This window comes from Leptonychotes weddellii, chromosome 9 (genome assembly GCF_054177405.1).
Source record: "Leptonychotes weddellii isolate Sample4059 chromosome 9, ASM5417740v2, whole genome shotgun sequence".
NCBI classification, from domain to species: Eukaryota; Metazoa; Chordata; class Mammalia; order Carnivora; family Phocidae; genus Leptonychotes; species Leptonychotes weddellii.
In genome coordinates this window covers 19,184,958-19,205,134 of record NC_138377.1, presented here as the reverse complement: position 1 = coordinate 19,205,134, position 20,177 = coordinate 19,184,958, and the positions used below count along the sequence as shown (strand labels likewise).

The following is a 20,177-nucleotide window of genomic DNA, read 5'->3' as shown; positions in this document are numbered from 1 at the left end:
GGCCTGGTGGTGGGTATTGAGGAGGGCACGTTCTGCATGGAGCACTGGGTGTTATGCACAAACAATGAATCATGGAACACTTCATCTAGAACTAATGATGTAATGTATGGGGATTAACATAAGAATAAAAAAAAAACAAAAAAAAGTGTTCTACAATTCACTATTTCAGTCAACAAATACTAATATGGGTAAGACACTATCGGGGCACAAAGAAATACAGAGATAAGACCTGGTTCTTAACCCATACTCATTTATGATTTGAAGAAAGATATACATATTTAATTCATAAGTGGCTTCCAGAATGCCACAAGTTTGAATTACAACATCATTGTGTACTGGTAAACGGCCCAGAGCAAAATCTGTGCATAGCAACATATTAAAAGAAAATGCAAACAGAAGGTTGAGCATCAGAGTGGAAGCAGAGAAGATTGTTAGAAAGACAAAAGAAGTCAGTTCAACACACTCCAAAAATAAAAACAGAATCTGGTGAAATAAATAGATCCCTGGTTACAAGGACTCTGTCAAAGAGAGGTAGAGGGTGGGAGAGCCTTACCATAGCCAGGAACAAACAGTCCTTTACACATCAGTATTCTCTGATTGTGTTCACCAAGCAACTTCTTGGTTACTAATTCACCTTTCTAAAACCTAGGTATAGAAAATTGGGTGACTTGATGCTCTGCACACAACTGTTTAAATATCCATATAGAGCCTCCACAGGGTACATCAATGAGCTGGCACTCTTTTATATACTGTTCTCTGATGGGTTTCATGGTTAGTATGAATGTCTCCTGGGCCACATTAATTCTAGGACACAGAAAATTCAAGTTTCCAGATGTGAAGACAAGACTGAAACACAAGGTCTTCACCAAGGTAAGGACATCGAGGTCAGATTTGTCTTAGTGACAGGGCAGCTTTCTTCTGCAGTCCCCTATCTCCTTCATTTCAATTCATTTTGAAATTTTAAAGACATATACCTATATACTTTAAGGCAGTGTGAGAAAGGTGCCATAAGAATATTAGTGATGTGAGTGAAAGGATGGGGTATAGAAGGAAGGATTATCACATGTAGAAGCTATAGCCAAAGAAGGCTTCAGGAAGGAAAAGGCTTAGGATTTCCACAAAAAGAGGACCTTGTAGGAACAGTGAACAACGGGAATAAAGTCAAAAAAATGGAAATGAGTAGGAAAGTTTAAGAAAAAATGAGTTAAGTGCTCGCTTCGGCAGCACATATACTAAAATTGGAACAATACAGAGAAGATTAGCATGGCCCCTGCACAAGGATGACACACAAATTCGTGAAGCGTTCCATATTTAAAAAAAAAAGAAAAAATGAGTTGACAAGACTGGGTATAAGGTTTTGTAGGAAAGGTGTTAGGAAGTTAAAGAGAAAGAGACTAGTGATTGAACAAACCACAAGAAAGAGTATTATGGCAAATGTTTTGGGGCCTGACCAATTAGTCACATTTTGTGCATGTTTTCTTATTTATATTTGGTTTCTAAAAAGCAACTAAAGAAGATTAAACTTCATTATAGAATGTCTAAGGCAACACCAATTTTTTTTTTTTTTTAAAGAGAGAGAGCAAGCGCAAGTAGGGCAGAGGGAGAGAATCTTAAGCAGGCTCCATGCCCAGCGTGGAGTCCAACGTAGGGCTTGATCTCACGACCCTGAGATCATGACCCGAGACTAAACCAAGAGTCGACACTTAACCAACAGCCACCCAGGTGACCCCAACACCAAATATTTTTGAAAACTAAAGCAGAAACTAAATGCTTGTCAATTAAATTTCAATCAAATACCCAACAGAAGTCACATTGAGTGATCCATGACCGATACCATCACAAAGTCTACGCTAGATGTCATTTTGAGAACAGCTTGGAGATGTTCAAAGGGCCTTCACAAGGTATGAAAAATAAGCTATAATCAGAAGTGTCACAAAATCTAAAACAATGGATATAAAATTTAATTAATTATTTTATTGTTAAAAATAAAGTCGGGGGGAAAATAAAACTAATTAATGGAAATTTCTTCCAGAATAAACAATGTCTTTTTGTAATACCTTTTTAATGGCAACTGGGAAAAAAATCTGTCATCCTCCAAAAGGAATTTGAATTAGACTTGAGACAAATTCAAAGAACTTTCTGCGTCAATTTTAGAATGTCACGCACACAGAGACAGGGAAATCTGCCTGGCTTTTGTTCTCTGTCATGTCACCACCACCTAGAACAGTGCCTGGCATGTAATAGACAGTCATTAAGTATTTGATATGTGAGTAAATGTTCAACCTCTCTGTCCAACTGTCTTTCACATCCAAACCCGTACAACCAATCCAAACTAACCCAAGAGAATGCCAACTCTTTCCCTAACCAGGTGAAAATGTAAAAGAACTATTGTTAGGACAAGGGGAAAGCCAGGCTCTTTGAACAAGAGCATTATTAGGTTATTATAATTTTTTAAATGCCTAGGAATGTGAGTTTTTTTTTTTCATTGATTGATTCTGCAAGTGCTAAATGAAGTGAAACAATGGAGAGGAAGAGAGAGGACAGACCAATATGTGGTTATAAACAGCTTAGCAAAGTGATTTTTCTACCTTTGATATTTATTAACAGAGCTTTTTCTAATTTTTAATACTTAACTTCGGCAAAATAATATCTCAGCACTTTCATCAGCAGGACTAAAATAATTAATAACCATGAAGCAAACTTTAGAAGTCCTACAATTACAAATGCTCTGATAATATTTCTGATAAGTATTTATTATACATGTAGAGGGCTCTGTAAAAAGTATGTCAATATTTCATTATCTTTACAATCTGAATCTTGATCCAAATCTAAAATACATTTTCCACTGATGCACTGACAAGATGAAAGAGAAACTCAGACTGCAGTAACATTAAATATTTCCTTTGTATTATATAAAGTTAGGTATCTTTAACACCAATTTTCTACCTTTCATTATAATTTAGAAAATTCTTCAAATGTGGCACCTTATTACAATTAGAATACAACTTCACTAATAAAAACAGATATAGAAGAGGACTGATACATATCTATTTCCAAATCTGTCATCCATGTTTGATATAATTTATATAATTATATTAGAATTAAGACATCTCCTTTTTATGAAGTTCTTTCTTTTGATTTTTAATATTTTTGGATAATTACCCCAATTCTGCCTCATGTAGAGCCGTGAGAGATTTAAAAACCTTTATGGTACCTTTTTTTGCTGTGCCTTCTGCCAGTTTCACCCCAAAATAAATGATAACTCACCATTCCTTCAAAGAAAGGCCCCATCTCTCTGAAGGAAGGGCTCAACTGCCACTATAACAAAAATGTTTTCAAGTTTAATAGGTTCCTGGCTTTAAGGTCCAAATGAAAGAGAAATGAATCCATAGACATCTCTATGTATAATTAAAGTAGTCATCTACATAACTTTACATTACATATACTCAAACTAGAGTTCATAAAATACTACAAAATTTCTATTAAAACTTCATTAAGCAATTCTCTGAAACAGAACTAAAGTCCTTTGAATACAACTTAAAAATAGCAAAGTCACCTCTATATGTGCTGCAAACTGTGCTTTCTCCTTGTCTTTTCGCTCCATGCACCGCTTCGCTTCCTCTAACTCAGATGCCATTGCACTGAAGTTCAGCTGCACCCTCAAATCTGACATCTGCTTCTCCAGATTCTCTTTTTCCTGCTCAACCCCTTGAAAGAGAAAATGTAAGGCTTGACAGTTGTTCTTTATTCACAGGAGAATGTACTTTGAAATGGTACAAAGCCTTGGTGTTCTAATATTCCAGCTAACATAACCCACTATTAACACTCAATAGATTTTTCAGAATTTGCCAGCCTATTGTTTCAAGTCTCACTCAGTATTCTAAAATACATACACTGATGTGTTATCCAATATTATTCCATTTTGATACTAAAACTTGAAATGTTATCGGATTTCTAGTACAACTGAACTCAGGGAAATCCTACATATTTTTTCTTTAACTTTCCTTACATCTCTACCTCCAAACTCTAACACAGAAATACTGAAAGAATTTTCAACTGAGTTATACATTAACTGAAAATTACTGAAGTTGACACACAAAATAATTCTTTCTTGCAAAATAAACAAATGATACTGTTAAATCTCTGTGTATGATCACTAACTAACTAATTCTGGAGACTACCACCTGAAATTATATCACTGAACAATATAGACAGACTTAGTATTTAATTCAACATACTTGGTCTGTGACGCCAGGACACTGTAACACCACCTTCTTCAAACATAAATAACACAAAAACCTTTTCTCAATTACCTTAAACTCCAAGAATAGAAACAAGACATATAAAATACTTCCTTGAGTCTAAGATGCCAAAAATTGGAACATATATTACCAATTTAACTATTTTTCTGGTAGTTTCCTTTCCAGGAAAGGAAAGGAAGGAAATACTAGCAAATTAAATTTATACATCATTCATAAGACACATCTGAACTTAAGAGATACCAAAGTGTTCAAAATTGTACATCTTGTATGTACATGGATGGAAGAAGATACATAGGCATTTTAATAGCATGATAAAGGCAATGACAGACACTATACAGATATTTTACAGATACAGTTATCATACAGAAATAGTACAAAGGAGAGAGTGATTAACTCTATCTTGATGAAAAACTCAGGTGGGAAGAAACAGACACTAAGTTAAAGAATGAATATAGACTCTCACCAAGCAAAAGAGATGGGGAGTTGGGGTAATAATTCAGAGAAAGGAAGAGACATAAAGCACAGAGATACAATACTGGACTTAATATTCAGGTAGCTGCACACAGTACTTCCACATAGCTACCACATAAGAGGGAAGGAAGAAGGAGAGTCAGCAGGGTGTTTATACATTGCTAGGGAGCTTAGAAATTATCCTATAGATGAGGAATTAGCAAACATTTTCTGTAAAGGGTCAGAGAGTAAATATTTTAGGCTTATGATCTCTGTCACAACTACTCAACTCTGCCATTGTATTGCAAAAGTAACCTAGACAGTGAATAAATGAATGGGAATAGCTATATTCCAATAAAGCTTATTTACAAAAGTCTGGATTTGCCCCTTGGGCCATACTTTGCGCAGCCCTGCTAGGTTTCCAACCTGAAAATATGCGTATTTGTTTATGTGTAAAAGTATGTATTCATTTTACAAATATATATATATTTTTTTTTTAAAGATTTTATTTATTTATTTGAGACAGAGAGAATGAGAGACAGAGAGCATGAGAGGGAGGAGGGTCAGAGGGAGAAGCAGACTCCCTGCCGAGCAGGGAGCCCGATGCGGGACTCGATCCCGGGACTCCAGGATCATGACCTGAGCCGAAGGCAGTCGCCCAACCAACTGAGCCACCCAGGCGCCCCATAAATATATATTTTAAATTTTATATTTAGATAGGTATAAATATGCATATGTGTGTGCATATAACCTATCTCTAGAGTGTCTATCTTAATATATAGGCATACATTTCAGGATATATATTATTATACATACAAAGTAACAGGAATATATATTATATAAAATATGGAGATATTAATACATATGAATACATGTATTAATACATATACATAATTTGTGAAACATATATTTAATGTGGAAACATAATAATTTGATAAGTTTCATAATCTAGACACATATAAAATAATATGGATATATAAATATATACCTAGGTACACATACATATATATAACAAAACGTTTAGCAAAATTAAAATACTTAAAACATAAGGTATAAAATGTAAATCGTGTTACGAACACTCTCCTCTCATACCCAGGGGATTGTCTCATATGTTCCACTTTGAAGAACACTTGCCACTTGCTACAAACACGATGGGTCAGTACAGCATAGCAGTTAAGAGTTTGAGGAGTTCAGGTTTGGGGAGAAAGAGATTCAGGTCTGTTACTTCCCACAAATATGACCTTAGGCAATCTCTTTATTCTTCAGTCTTTTTTTTTTTCCTTATTCAAATGGAAATAAGACTAGTACCCTTCTTATAGTGTAGTTATAAGAACTAAAGGAGATAACATAAAATGTGTAGCAAAATGCCTCATGTGTAGTAAGAACTCAATAACATATAACAAAACTTTTAAGCAAGAGTAACATGAATGGTTTGTGGCTTAGAAAGCATCCCTTTAGTAGCAGCAGTATAGAAGACAGATCACAGAGGAATAGAATAAGTTAAGAGGGTAATACAAATGAGACAAAGCATGCCTAAACTGGGATAGTGGGAATAAAGAAGATGGGCCAAATTCAAGAAATACCAAGATCTATAAATACAGAGGGACAAAGCAGATGGAGGAGAGAAGGAATAATTTCAGATGTTCTTTGTATTTTAGCCTTGGCTATTTGGATAAAAGATGGTGGCATCAATTGAAACAGGAAATAAAAACAGGTTTTGAGGAAAGGATGAACTCAGCTGTAAATCTGTTGACTGGGGCATTCTGTGGAATAGCACATGAAGATGTCCAATGAGAGGCTCCAACTGGGGGACTGAAGATTAGTGGACTTAAGATTTAGGGATCATCATTACAGGTGATAGCTAAAGCATAAGATTTAAATAACAACCTCTAGGGAGAACTATTAAGTGAGAAACCCCATAAAGAGGATTCTAGACAACACCCAGCATTTAAAAGACAAGCTGTGAACAAAGGGAAAAGATTCAAATGAAAAGAATGAAAACAAGGTACTCAGAAGAACCAGGAAAGAGTAGAAACATAGAAGTCAGTGAAGAGTTCCAAGAAGGAAGAGGGAAAAACAGGGGTCAAGTAAGAAAAGTAATACCATGATTCCTTTGAATTTGACTGAGAAGACTACTAGTAAAGTAAAGCAAAGTCAATTTCATTTTTTATGTTTTTAAAGATTTATTTATTTGACGGAGAAAGAGAGAGCACAAGCAGGGGGAGTGGCAGAGGGAGAAGCAGACTCCCCGCAGAGCAGAGAGCCAGATGTGGGACTGGATCCCAGACCTTGAGATCATGACCTTAGCCGAAGGCAGATGCTTAACCGACTGAGCCACCCAGGCACCCCAGCAAAGTGGATTTTAAAAGCAGATGTGGACGTTATTTTGCAATGGATGGAGGAATGAACAGCAACAGTGTGTGACTATGAATGTGAATTCTTGGGCAGATTTTTAAAAAAAAATAATTATTCTATAAAGATGAAAATTTTAGAACCATTAAGAGAAGGTGAAGAAGTTCATTATGATATTGATATGAGAACTTTCAGATTTTTTTTAAAAATGGTAAGTAGTTAAGAAAAGTGACATTCTTCTAGTCCTCAAAGACTTACACCCAGAATAACTAGATTTTTTATAAGGTGAGAAAACATGTAACAAATGTACCACAGTCTTTTTCCAAACAAAATAAGAGTTCTTATGTGCATCTTTATGCAAATTTGATGAATAATCAAAAACCTTAGGATTTTACTTTTAAAAATAAATTTTAAAATATTTGATGTCAAAATATATTTCAATTATAACATCACATGAAACTTAGGTGAACTTAATGGCATGCAATTATGTTAGGATAGGTATGTCAGCATTTGCCTAGTGAAGATTTTCTGGCAATGTGGAAATTCTAACTTAGGCAACATACTGAGTTATGTGTGGGGAATCTGGGAAAATATTTATCTTCCCTGAATTTGATAGTACACCAAATGCTTACAAGAGTTTCTCCAATAATTTAGGCATTTGAGTAGGAAGCCTCATTACTGAAATAATTTACAAGCTCAACAATCTGGATTAGTCTATTAGAAACCATTATAAAATTTCAATGTTACCATTTCTGTTACAAGTAAACTTCCAAAAAGAAATACATCCAGACTCATTAAATTCCACAACCTAAATCAACACCACCACTAAAAAGGTATTCTAACATTTCTCAAACACAAAGTATTCCTAATCTACATAAAAAAAGCCAGTCATATGGTTCATGACCACTTCTGCCAGATGATTAATTTTTGTCATGGATCTCAATCACAAAAAAGATAGGATCTCAATTTTAATTGTTTGTACATATTTTCAAATTGGGATAAAAGAAAATGAAAACATAGGGGTATTGCCAATTTAAGTACAAGGACAAGTACACACACACATTTAGGCATGGAAATAAGAAGCTGGAAAAAATTCCACTACTAGCTTTGTTGGCTCTTTCTAGGAGAAAGCCCCATGAGATAAGCATGTCTGAAATGGGTTTAAAAGTAAAGCAGAGGAGAGATTAAAATTAGATGCTAATATCAGCAATGAACAAGTGAAATTTGAAATTAAAAATAATACCATTTAAATTTGCATCCAAATACTTAAATATAAATCTAACAAAATCTATATGAGGAAAACTACAAAACTCTGATTAAAGAAATCATAGTTGAATGAAATAAATGGAGAGAAAGTTCATGTTCATGGGTAGGAAGATGCAATACTGCCAAATGTCAGTTCTTCCCAACCTGATCTACATATTCAATGCAATCCCAATCAAAATCCCAGCAAGTTATTTTGTAAATATCAACAAACTAATCCTAAAAATATATGGAGAGGCAAAGGATCCAGAACAGCCAATGCAATATTGAAGGAGAAGAACAAAGCTGTAAGACTAACACTATCCAACTTCAAGATACACCATAAAGCTACAATAATCAAGAGTATGGTACTAGCAAAAAAAAAAAAAAAAAAAGACAAATACATCAATGAAACAGAACAGAGGCCCAGAAATAAACCCACATCAAAATAGCCAACTGATCTCTGACAAAGAAGCAAAGACAATACAGTGGAGAAAAGGTTGTTTTCAACAAATAGTGTAGTGCTGGGTGCCTGGGTGGCTCAGTCGTTGGGCGTCTGCCTTCAGCTCGGGTCATGATCCCGGGGTCCTGGGATCGAGCCCCTCATCGGGCTCCCTGCTCAGCGGGAAGCCTGCTTCTCCCTCTCCCGCTCCCCCTGCTTGTGTTCCCTCTCTCGCTGTGTCTCTCTCTGTCAAATAAATAAATAAAATTAAAAAAAAAAAAATAGTGTAGTGCTGAACAACTGGACACCCACATGCAAAAAAATGAATCTAGATACAGACTTTTAGGCATGGAAATAAGAATTCCTTTTACAGGAGTTAATTCAAAATGGATCACAGACCCAAATACAAAACACAAAATTACAAAAATTTAGAAGACTGGAGAAATTGTGGATGACCTTGGGTTTGATGATGACTTTTTAGGTAGAAGAGCAGCATCATGATCCATGAAAGAAATAACTGATAAGCTGGACTTCATTAAAATTAAAACTTTTCAGTCTGCAAAAGACACCGTCCAGAGAATGAAAAGACAAGCTACAGACTGAGAAATTATTTGCAAAGACAGGTGATAAAGGAGTGTTATCTAAAATACCAAGAGAGGGGCGCCTGGGTGGCTCAGTCGTTAAGCCTCTGCCTTTGGCTCAGGTCATGATCCCAAGGCCCTGAATCGAGCCCCTTGTTGGGCTCCCTGCTCCAAGGGAAACCTGCTTCTCCCACTCCCATTCCCCCTGCCTGTGTTCTCTCTCTTGCTGTGTTTCTCTCTGTCAAATAAATAAATAAAATCTTTAAAAAGAAATAAAAAATAAAATATCAAGAGGACTCAAACTTCAACAAGAAGCCAACCAACCTGCCTAAAAAATGGGCCAAAGACCTTAATAAATATCTCATCAAAGATATACAGGTGGAAAATATGCATAATAAAAGATGCTCCACATCATATGTTATCAGGGAAATGTAAATTAAAACAAGATACCATTACAAACCTATTAGAATAGCCAAAATCCAGAACACTTGACAACTGCAAATACTGACAAGAATGTGGAACAACAGGAACTCTCATTCATTGCTGGTGGGAATGAAGAAATGATACAGCCACTTTGAAAGACAGTTTGGAGGATTCTTACAAAACTAAATATACTCTTACCATACAATCCAGCAATCATATTCTTTGGTATTTATCCAAAGTAAATGAAAACTTATGTCCATACAAAAACCTATATACAGATGTTTGGTGTATAACAGCTTTACTCATAATTGCCTAATTTGAAAGCAACCAAATGACCTTCAGTAGGGGAATAGATAAATAAACTGTGGTACATTCAGACAATGCTAAAAAAAAAAAAAAAAAGAGCAAGCGAGAGAGAGAGAGAGAGCACTACCAAGCCATGAAAAGACATGGAGGAAACATAAAGGTATATTACTAAATGAAAGAAGCTAATCTGAAACGCTGTATGATTCAACTATATTAGATTCTGAAAAAAGTAAAGTATAGGGTCAGTAAAAAGATTTGGTTGCCAGTGGTTAGAGCGGAGAGGGGGATGAAAAGGTGGAGCACAAGGGATTTTTAAGACAGGGAAATTACTCTATGATACTGTAATGGTGCCTAAATGTCACTTATACATTGTCCAATCCCATAGAATACACAACACTAAGAGTGAATCCTAATGCAAACCAGGGACTTTAAATGACAACGATGTGTCAAGGTAGGTATGTCAGTTATAACAAACAAACACATTTCCAGTGAGGGGAAGTTGATCATGGGGGAGGCTATGCATGTGTGGGAACAGGGAGCATACAGAATAATCTCTGTACCTTCTGCTCAATATTGCTGTAAACACAAAACTAAAAAATAAAGTCTGATAAAATATTGATGCTAAATTAGGATTAGTTTATTGAAAAACCTTGTAGTAGATCAAGAAATAAGATGACAAGAGCACAATGTATGAAATGCATTTCTGAAAATGGGAAGTATTTAAGAAAGATCAAAAAAAAAAAAAAACCCCACACATTTACAAATCAGAATTATACCTCTCCTAAACCTCCAGTCATCTCCTTGTTCATCCTGTTGCTTGGACATCTGAGATACTTGATGTTGTAAACCCTTTCGATCACCTTCTGCTTTCATAAGTTGTGTACGGAGCTCTTCTACCTACATACATATTGTCAAAAATGACACTTTTATCAGTTTTAAATGCAGGAAAAGAATAATTGAACTTACAAATTATTTCAAATTATTTTTCTAGGGAAAAACATTACTTCTAATGGACTACTGTCAGCACAAGTTGAAGCCAAGTTAACCTCCTTGTTATGCCAAGCACAGTGGAATAGTCTCTTGCTCTATTTCTTTACTCCTCCCATTCCTTCCACAAAGAATGTCTTTTCCCCTTCTCTGTGTCTACTGGGACAAAGAATTTGACACACATACACACACACACGCAAAAAAAAATCCTTTATTGTGAACTCAGTCCACTCTACTACTATTAACCCAAGCACACCCATAACTGTTTTTATACTTTTCACTCCTCCTCTTTTATATGAATATGGTCTACTGATTGATAACCTGAAGTGAAAAGATCACAATTTAGCATATTTTAATATCAAAGTACTGTTCAAAATAAGAAATAAATGCTGCTGAATAAACTATAAACTCCTTGAGGTCAGGGACTATGTTATTCATCATTTCTAAAGACTAGCAAATTGCCTAGCACATTTCAGATATGTCCCCAGTAATCATTAAACAAAATAGGAGTCTCAAAAAGACTCAGTTAAAGTCACAATGACAACCTGAACACAGTAATCTCTTACTTCAAAAGATGAGATCAGAAATCACAAGTCAGAGCTCAGGGAAAAAAAAAGGTCTGAACTCTGCCAACATTAATTCCATTGTAAGAATGGTTGCAGAACAAAGCCAGTGAACATTTTTAAAGGTTTTGTAAAATAGGTGTTATGGTGTATTTTCAGCACTAATTGTCAAAATGCTTAAGCATCTATGATGCCTGACATCTTCACCTACCTAGCAGACTACATAGCAACTTATGTAAGCCACAACTCAAAACAGAAAGGTACGAGTGCAGTTTATATCAAACACAGGCAGAGAGGCAGTTAGGGTATGTGCTATGGTGAGCGCTGTGAATTGTGTCAGACTGTTGAATCACAGATCTGTACCTCTGAAACAAATAATACATTATATGTTAAAAAAAAAAAGAAGAAGAAGAAGAAGATAGCAGGAGGGGAAGAATGAACGGGGGAAAATCGGAGGGGGAGATGAACCATGAGAGATGATGGACTCTAAGGAACAAACTGGTGGTTCTAGAGGGGAGGGGGGTGGGAGGATGGATTGGCCTGGTGATGGGTGTTGAGGAGGGCATGTTCTGCATGGAGCACTGGGTGTTGTACGCAAATAATGAATCATGGAACACTGCATCAAAAACTAATGATGTATGGTGATTAACATAATAATAAAAAATTTTAAAAGTAAAAAAAAAAATCTATACGCCCTTATCCAATGTATGTAAGATGACTATTTCAAGTTGCTGAACTTTAAACAGCAGAAGCACCAAACTCTCATTACAGGCTAATGGGTTGCAAAATGTTATGCTTTAAAATTAAGCTTTATCTTTGGTTAAAAGGGGCAGGTAGCAACTTGAAAACGTAAATATAAGACAACGCAAAGTAACTTGAATATGTAAAGGTCTGTTTCATGTATTTTACTTCTTCCTTCACTCCCCAGTGCCTCCTTGAATAAAATTAAGCCCCTGGGAAAATTTTATCTTACACATCCACTCTCATTTTTACACCGGTTATGCTAAGAGAGAGAAATTCTAAATTGGAGCAGCAATCAGCAAGACACGCTATCACAGTGGGAACTTGGTCCAGTGTTTTGTACCAGCTTTCTCTGACTCTTCCTGAAAGGATTTCATCTTTTGCTTATGTGTTTTAATATACATTCCTTAGGGGAAAAAAATTCTAGACCTAGGTGGGTTTTTTTCTTCCTTTCACAAAGACATTTAATAGAAAATGGGACTCAATTCTGATTTAATTTAAAAGTAGATTATCTTAGCTTGCATAGACTTACCTGATGCAGAAGTGTTTCTCTGCTGCCTTCTGACTGATTCAGTAACCTTCGGGATACCTCTAATTCCTGTTCAAGCTAGAGTTTAACAAAGGATAAAGAAAAATGTCCAGTGGGGCAGAAAATAACTAAATTATTATGGGCATAGTTTAAGAGGAGAAAACTCGAGAACTTTTCAGAAGATATTTACAGCTAATATGAAAAAATATCTTGCTATCAAAACATATCAATGCCTCCATGAAAATAATGTTATTTGGATAACAAAAAGTGAACCAGACCAGACCTCAGGGGTTCAGTTCCCATCTCAACTATGACACTCTTTTCCTAGGTCTCCTTTCTGTCATCTCTAAAATAAGGCCTTTATATTAGACAAACTCCGAGATTCCTCCAGTTCTAAATCATTGTAATCTAAATTCCAAAGCAATTTTTTCCTTTAGTACATGTAATGTCATATTGAACTGAATTAGAATAAAAACTTGAAGGACCCAATGACTAAAGTATATTTCATCCAATTGGTGATTTTGTATATTCTTAATATTCCAACATTCCTAATATTTCCCAATATTCATAACATTCCTAAAATTTAAAAATACCTAATTTCAGACTAAGACACTTAAAATTTCCTTAATAATATAATCATAAGATAAATATTCACAGAAAATGTGCTAATTAGATGACAAAATACCTAAAAAGTTTGAATGTGTCTAGCTTACTACAAGTTGAAAATATAAAAGGATGTGAAGGGGAGAGGAATATGCCACCACCCTCCCCGCCCTGCCCAAAATATGCCTCTTTGGCATAAGGATTTTTTGAGCTGAAGGGAATCAAGACCCAACAGACTCAGGAAAAGCTTTTTACCTCTCCCTGAATTACATTAAAGAATTTAGAGAGGGAGTCTGTACCAGGAAGAGAGCTATTACCACAGATAAGTTTTTATATATGAAAGACTTATCTGTAAGACGAGGCAAACATTTGTTTATGAAACATTTGCTCCTCTCCTCTTCCTCTGAATTGTCTTTCTCCCCTTTGAAGCCCAAGACCTCTATCCCATTTCCTCAGCTCAGGATAGTATATAAGCCTCAACTGCCTGGCTGCCTTTGAGCTCATATTTTTATGCAGCTCCTATAAATACAAAATCAGATTTGTTTTTCTCCTGTTAATCTATTTTATGTCAACTTAATTATTAGATCAGCCAAAGAACCTAGAAGAGTAAAGGGAAAATTACTTTTTCACCCCTACAGGTGGGACACATGTTTGTTAACATTCCTGAGATTACACATGCTAGACATGTTTGCATTTTGTAACAGGCTGTTTTGTGAAACCACAAATTTATGTTATTATTTAGTGCTTAGATTTGTGATAGTTATCCTAAGTTATCATTTCACTTGACTAAACTACTACCTATATATTAGTCCTTTAAATATTGTCCATGGGGTAGGTATGGCTATCAAGGAGTAACATAAAGGGGCACTGTAGTTCTGTATCTTCACTGTGGTGACAGTAATGTGAATCTATACATGATACAACTTCATAGAACCACATACATGAATGAGTGCACATAATGTTCGTGCAATCTGCATAAATTCTATGGATTGCACCAAAATCAATTTTTCAGTTTGGATATGGAAGGACAATTATGCAAAATGTTACCACTGAGGGAAAGTGGGTGAAGGGCACATGTGACCTCTCTCTACATTTTGTCTTGCAACACCTTATGAATCTATAACTATTTCAAAACACTTTTTAAATTTGGTTATAAAAGTTTTTAAAAAAAATTATACATGTGGCCAAGAAAGTATCATATTCTGACGAGATCGGGCGCGTTCAGGGTGGTATGGCCGTAGACGAAAGTGTCATATTCTAAAAAAAAAAGTAAACTATATATAGAATCACAGAATCCACACAAAATATTATCTCACTTGTCCTCTGGTTTCTCTGGAGAAATCAAGAGGGAAGGAATCACACTTCAGTCAAAATGTTTTCAAAATCTACCAAGGCCCATACTGGTTATGCTCCCTGGAATACCAGCAGCCTCAACTCCTTAAGAGCAAGCACAATGGCCTGACACGACTTGCTCACCGTAATGGGAGCATGGATGCATCATTTAACTCGACATAGGTTGGTGAAATAAAAATCAAAGAGGTAATGGTAGATTTACAGAGTGATACAGAGGAGAGAACATCACATCAGGGGCAAATTTTCATTTTATCATTCATTACCTTGGGCTCATGCTTAAATCTATTCATTTGCAAACTGAGGAGAGTTGGCTGTCCTCTAAATGCCTAACATGCTAACAGGCTCTATAGATTCACAGACATGAATATAGGTCAAAAGTCCTTAATATTTAATGCGCCTACACCGATTTTCTATGATGAAAATGAATATATTCAAAAAACCCACCCTTTAAAGAACAGGTCTTTCCTAAATAACCCTGCAACAAAGTCAAGCTTCCTAAGTGTTCCCCAGCAAGGAACGATAAAGTTCAACTGGCCTCTAGAAAGGGAGTAAGTAGCCAGGTGACAAGGTAGCAAATGACCTGTGCATGTTTCCCAGAGCAAGCTGCAGGAATAGCAGAGCTATCAAACCAAGCGACTCCACATCAAAACATAAAGGCTTCACTGTGTTCTAACAAATGATCTCAGGGACAATTTTCAAGGCACTCAACAAGTATCACCGGCCCCATTTCTCTTTGAAAGATAACTTTCAAAATCTTACTTGACTCTTCTCAGTTTTGGTCTGTTTTAGCTTATTTTTCATGACTCCCTCATTTTCATCTGCTTTAGCTTCTTGTTTCTTCAATGCCTAGAATGAAAGATACGAAAAAATATGTATTATTCCAAAATACATACAGAACTGAAAGACACTATTAGGATTTATTAATGAAAAGGGGGGAAGAAGATGATTATGAGTTGTACAACATACACAAAGGAATTACAACCCTCTCATTCAGTGAAGTCCTAAGAACACTTCAGCAGTGATACATATTTTTGTATCAAATATAAAAAACTTCTTGATCTTCCTAATCAATTTCCACTTAGTTTCACTTTTTCCCATCTTTGGGCATTTTGTTACACATTTAGGGAGTGTAGACAGCTAACAGTTCTCTTGGAAACAAAGCTTACTGCCAGGTGAAATAATAGTATAAAAATCATTATCTGTTCAACCATTTAGACATAATAATAAAAATTAGCTCACTAATTTTTCAAATTCTGAAAAAATATCTTAAGATAGAAACATGCTTGTTGCATCATTATTACATGTATGATGTTTTATCACTACACAGAACTGGCCCTTCAAACCATTCTTCACAAAGAGAAAAGAAAGCATTCTTTTCTACATTTGTCTCTCTTTAATAAAATGGAAAAAAGGAACTTAAAGAAAATTTGAATTTCAAAAGGTAACTAGAAAAATGTGTGTTTTGGTTTGCTCTACAGTGAAACAAAATTAAACTTAAGAAAAAATATATATACTTGGAGCAATCTTTCATGACATTTAAAAGGCATTCTATTTAAGAAAAATTTTGATAATTCTAGCATTTAGACTTAGCAAGGTATATGTGCAGAGGACACCCAAACTGAGAAAAGCCAAATGCCAGAGGTCTCCAACAAGATCTATGGTGCTCAACAGAAAAACAATTTTTAGACAAACAGCAAAACATGTTAAAAACTATTTTGATGCAGGGGCACCTGGGTGGCTCAGTCAGTGAAGCATTTGACTCTTGATTTTGGCTCAAGTCATGACCTCAGGATGGTGAGATCCAGCTCTACCTTGGATCTCTGTGTTCAGCAGGGAGTCTGCCACAGATTCTCTCTCTCCCCCTCTTCCTCTGCCCCCCCCCCGCGCATGTTCTCTAAAATAAATAAATCTTTAAAAAAAATTGTTTTGATGTAAATATAATCGCTCATATTCAACTTCCTTACCTTACATATCCAACAAATAACTCCTAAGTGCATTTACTATGTGTCAGGCACCATGCTGGGGATACTAATATACATGCATATAAAATAACCATGGCCCCCTGTCAGGAAATTACAGCTCCCTCTGCCATAGCTCCAACTCTAATAAAAAGGAATTGAGTAAAAAGTCAGAGAGGCATCATCAAAATGAAAAATAATTTTGGTTTGAGTATAGTAATATTACAACACTTACAGCATTCACTATGTCCAGGCGTTCTTCTTCTTACATATTAAATACATTATATATATTGAACATATACACTTAATCTTTATTATGTGGGAAACAAAGGCAAAGAAAATATTAGATTTGCTTACTACCTACAGTCCACTGACAAGTCCTTGTAACAGGCAGAGTGACATTCCTCTAGGAACTCAGCTGCCTCGATGTTAATGGTTTGCTAAGGGCAAAATGCAATCTTAGCTTAACATTATCCTCACCCCCAAGATCCTGTAAGTCTACTTTAACATATAAAAATTCCTTTGAAAACTTCCTTTATCTCTAGCCCCCAAGACATATGTTAGCAATCATCTTCCAAGCATACGACCCATCGATATACATCTGAAGGGTCTCATGACTGAGTTTTTACTAAACAGTAATAAATGACCTTTTCCTAACAGTAGTCCCCTCATCAAGGCCCTGGAAATCTGCCTCCAAAATACCTCGGAGGTTTGTGCCATCCCTAACCCCCTCCCAATTTGAAAGTATATAATTGGCCACTCCTCACGATCCCTGTGCAGTTCTTTCCGCCCATGGGTCCTGTCCCTGTGCTTCAATAAAGCCACCCTTATGGGGGACCTGCGTGGATGGGTTGGGCAATGGCCTTCAGCTCCGGTCATGATCCCAGGGTCCTGGGATTGGCCCGCAACTGGCTCCTTGCTCTGCAGGGAGCATGCTTCTCCCTTTCCCTCTGCCTGCCACTCCTCTGCCTGCCTGTGCTCTACCAAATAAATAAAATCTTAAAAAAAAAAAAAAAAAAAAAAAACCTTTTGCACCAAAGAGATCTCAAGAATTCTTTCTTGGCCGTCAGCTTTGAACCCCAACATTTCAAACCACATCATTTATAAATCCACAAGTTATTATTAAGCCAATTTTATTAAGAGGGAAAGTGGGGTACAAGTAGTTGAATCGTACTGCTTTTCAGGTAGTTATCAAATGATTTTGATGTTTGGTATTTGTCCTTTCTTGTAGGGTAAGTGGAATTTGTAATAATATTTAACTCTATATGCATAATCTATTCAAGGATGTGTTTATAAATTTTGCCTGCACTAAATTACCCTAGAAACCTGAAACTGACTGCAGGCATCTTTATTCTTTCCATGACGCTTTCCCCAGCCAACATGCGTGTGTAAGAGAATGAAAAGATAAAAGATGTTGTTGCTACATTTTTTAATCATTTCATAAAGTTTTGAACTATTTCACTTCTCAACATCATCATTTCAACCTAGCCCCATTTTGTTTTAAATGAGTTAAACTTAATTGGTTATCTTTTCAATATTTTTTCATTGAGCTAAAAACCAGCCTGGGCTTTTTCCATGGTGGGGGTGGGGGGTTATTACAAGGAAGACTTCCTCTGGCAGCTGGTAAGTTTAATTAAACTATAAATAGCCTCTGATTCTGGATTCAAACTCCTGAGCAGAAGCCACTCCAATTCAAAAGGAAAATTAAGCTCCACTTCCCTGTGGAGGGAAAATATCAAAAAACGTGTGGTGCTATGTTAAAAACCACTAAAGTAATTAACACTTATTTTGGTAGATACTTTGAGACTATACAAATATCCTTGAAGTTTCACCTACCAATTTTAGTTCAAAGCCAGAGCAAAGATAACACTATCAGGCCTTTTTTAGTCTACAAAATTTTCCCCCACCAAACCTTATAATCTAATGCCACCCAGATTCCTAGTAAATTAACTCAGAGGTCAGTTCCTACCAGTACGTGGAACGCTAAAACTCTCTGCATTTACCCCAAGATAACTTGCTTACCCCCAAAACACTAATAAGTGATCTGGAATTTATATAAAACTATTATAGATCGATGGAATACACTCCTCAAAGCCCCACCAAACACTGGCTGTTCTCTTAATTCTCTTGGGCTACCTCCCTGTCCCCTTACATCTTGTCCATCCTCATTGTTTACTTTCTTTGCACCTTCTGGACCTTCCCCACAACCTTCTAAAACTCCCTCTCCAGGTTCTGCAGAGCAGTTTGCCTCTATTCCAGTATTCAATTTTGAACAGTTATACTTGTAAACACACCCAACACCCCTACTTCCCTGACCCTGTGAAGACTTATCAGTTACCAGAATTCATTCCCCCCAAAAGGGCAATGTGAGAAATTATTTTTATGCTCATACTAATAGATATTTAATCTTCATTTTTTATAATTAGTATAAATATTAATAATTTTACTTGATGTTAAAGAAATAGAAATCAATAAGCTGAACTTTAATTAAACAAATTGTGTTTTATAACATGGAATTATACCTTACAATAACATAATTCTTCAGAAAGTCAACTTTTTTTTAAAATCCTAATTTCTATATATGAGCTAGTTGAATAAAAGAACCTCTAATTCTTTTGGATACCTAGGAATCTGCAAAAAAAAATGTCCTTTCCTCATCACTTTCTACCTTCAACATCTGACCAGTTATTTATAATATCGCTTTTCCAAATAATATACTTTTCTACTATAGTTGTACTTTGGTGCCCAAAATCTTATTTAATACCCCCCCTTTTTTTTTTCTCCTTTTACTCTAAGGATATATAAGTCTTAGAAAAGTTTAGTCAATGAGAACTTAAATTCTATTGTTTTCAGTAGAGGAGCCAAAGTGAGGTCTAAAGGAGCAACCCAAAGCAAATTACTGTATATCCACCATATCATCTAGAAATGTCATTAAGTTTGAGCATTATTTCTGCTTCCTACAGACCATCGGTCAGTAAACAAGTAAACACACATGCAATATCTAGCCCAGAATACTGAACATATTTTCTACATTAGCTAGTTTAAAGTGAAAGACAAAGAAAATCTAACTCTTAAGACCTAGTAAAAACATATTAATGCACTTTTAACTTCTGAAAACACGAATAACACTCAAGGAGAAAGACTTTAAAAACTGAATCAAAATCACAAGCTATTTCTTTAAACCTTAATAATAAACTTTAATCTATTATCTTTTTAAGTGTATGAGGCTGCACTATATTTCTTTTCCATTTGACTTAGATCAAGCAATGAGAATTATATTAAAACTGACCCAGTAGAAGCAGTTATAAAAAGAGAAAAAAAATCACATGCCAATGAATTTCTATTATTATGTTATTTTGCTTTTTAAAGTGTGTTTTTTTTTTCT

At 35.6% G+C, this 20,177-nt stretch overlaps 2 protein-coding genes and 1 non-coding gene across 18 annotated transcripts in view; 2 read left to right on the top strand and 1 right to left on the bottom strand.

Moving 5' to 3' along the window:
* The window catches only part of CEP128 (centrosomal protein 128), a 381,239-nt gene that overhangs the window by 290,944 nt on the left and 70,118 nt on the right, over positions 1 to 20,177 (bottom strand). For 13 of the 15 annotated variants that reach the window (XM_081830112.1, XM_081830119.1, XM_031028191.2 and 10 more), the window contains 4 exons: positions 15,594 to 15,680; positions 12,882 to 12,956; positions 10,835 to 10,955; positions 3,557 to 3,708 (listed from right to left, as the gene is read on the bottom strand). In XM_081830112.1, coding sequence (XP_081686238.1) covers positions 3,557 to 3,708; positions 10,835 to 10,955; positions 12,882 to 12,956; positions 15,594 to 15,680 — 435 coding nt within the window. The remainder of the gene's footprint in view (positions 1 to 3,556; positions 3,709 to 10,834; positions 10,956 to 12,881; positions 12,957 to 15,593; positions 15,681 to 20,177) is intronic. The other 2 variants (XM_081830117.1, XM_081830118.1) reach the window with 2 other exon arrangements.
* The window catches only part of LOC115940965 (large ribosomal subunit protein uL11-like), a 103,802-nt gene that overhangs the window by 17,792 nt on the left and 65,833 nt on the right, over positions 1 to 20,177 (top strand). The window contains exons 3-4 of one of the 2 annotated variants that reach the window (XR_014148329.1): positions 10,444 to 10,509; positions 11,050 to 12,015. Coding sequence is in view for 1 of the 2 variants with exons in the window: in XM_081830124.1 (XP_081686250.1) it covers positions 10,491 to 10,509 (19 nt within the window). In the remaining variant the exon portion in view is untranslated. Of the gene's footprint in view, positions 1 to 10,443; positions 10,510 to 11,049; positions 12,016 to 20,177 lie in introns of those variants that run through there. The other variant, XM_081830124.1, reaches the window with a different exon arrangement.
* On the top strand, positions 1,209 to 1,315 carry LOC115940967 (U6 spliceosomal RNA). The gene has a single exon (XR_004075692.1). It is a non-coding gene; the product is annotated as a U6 spliceosomal RNA (small nuclear RNA).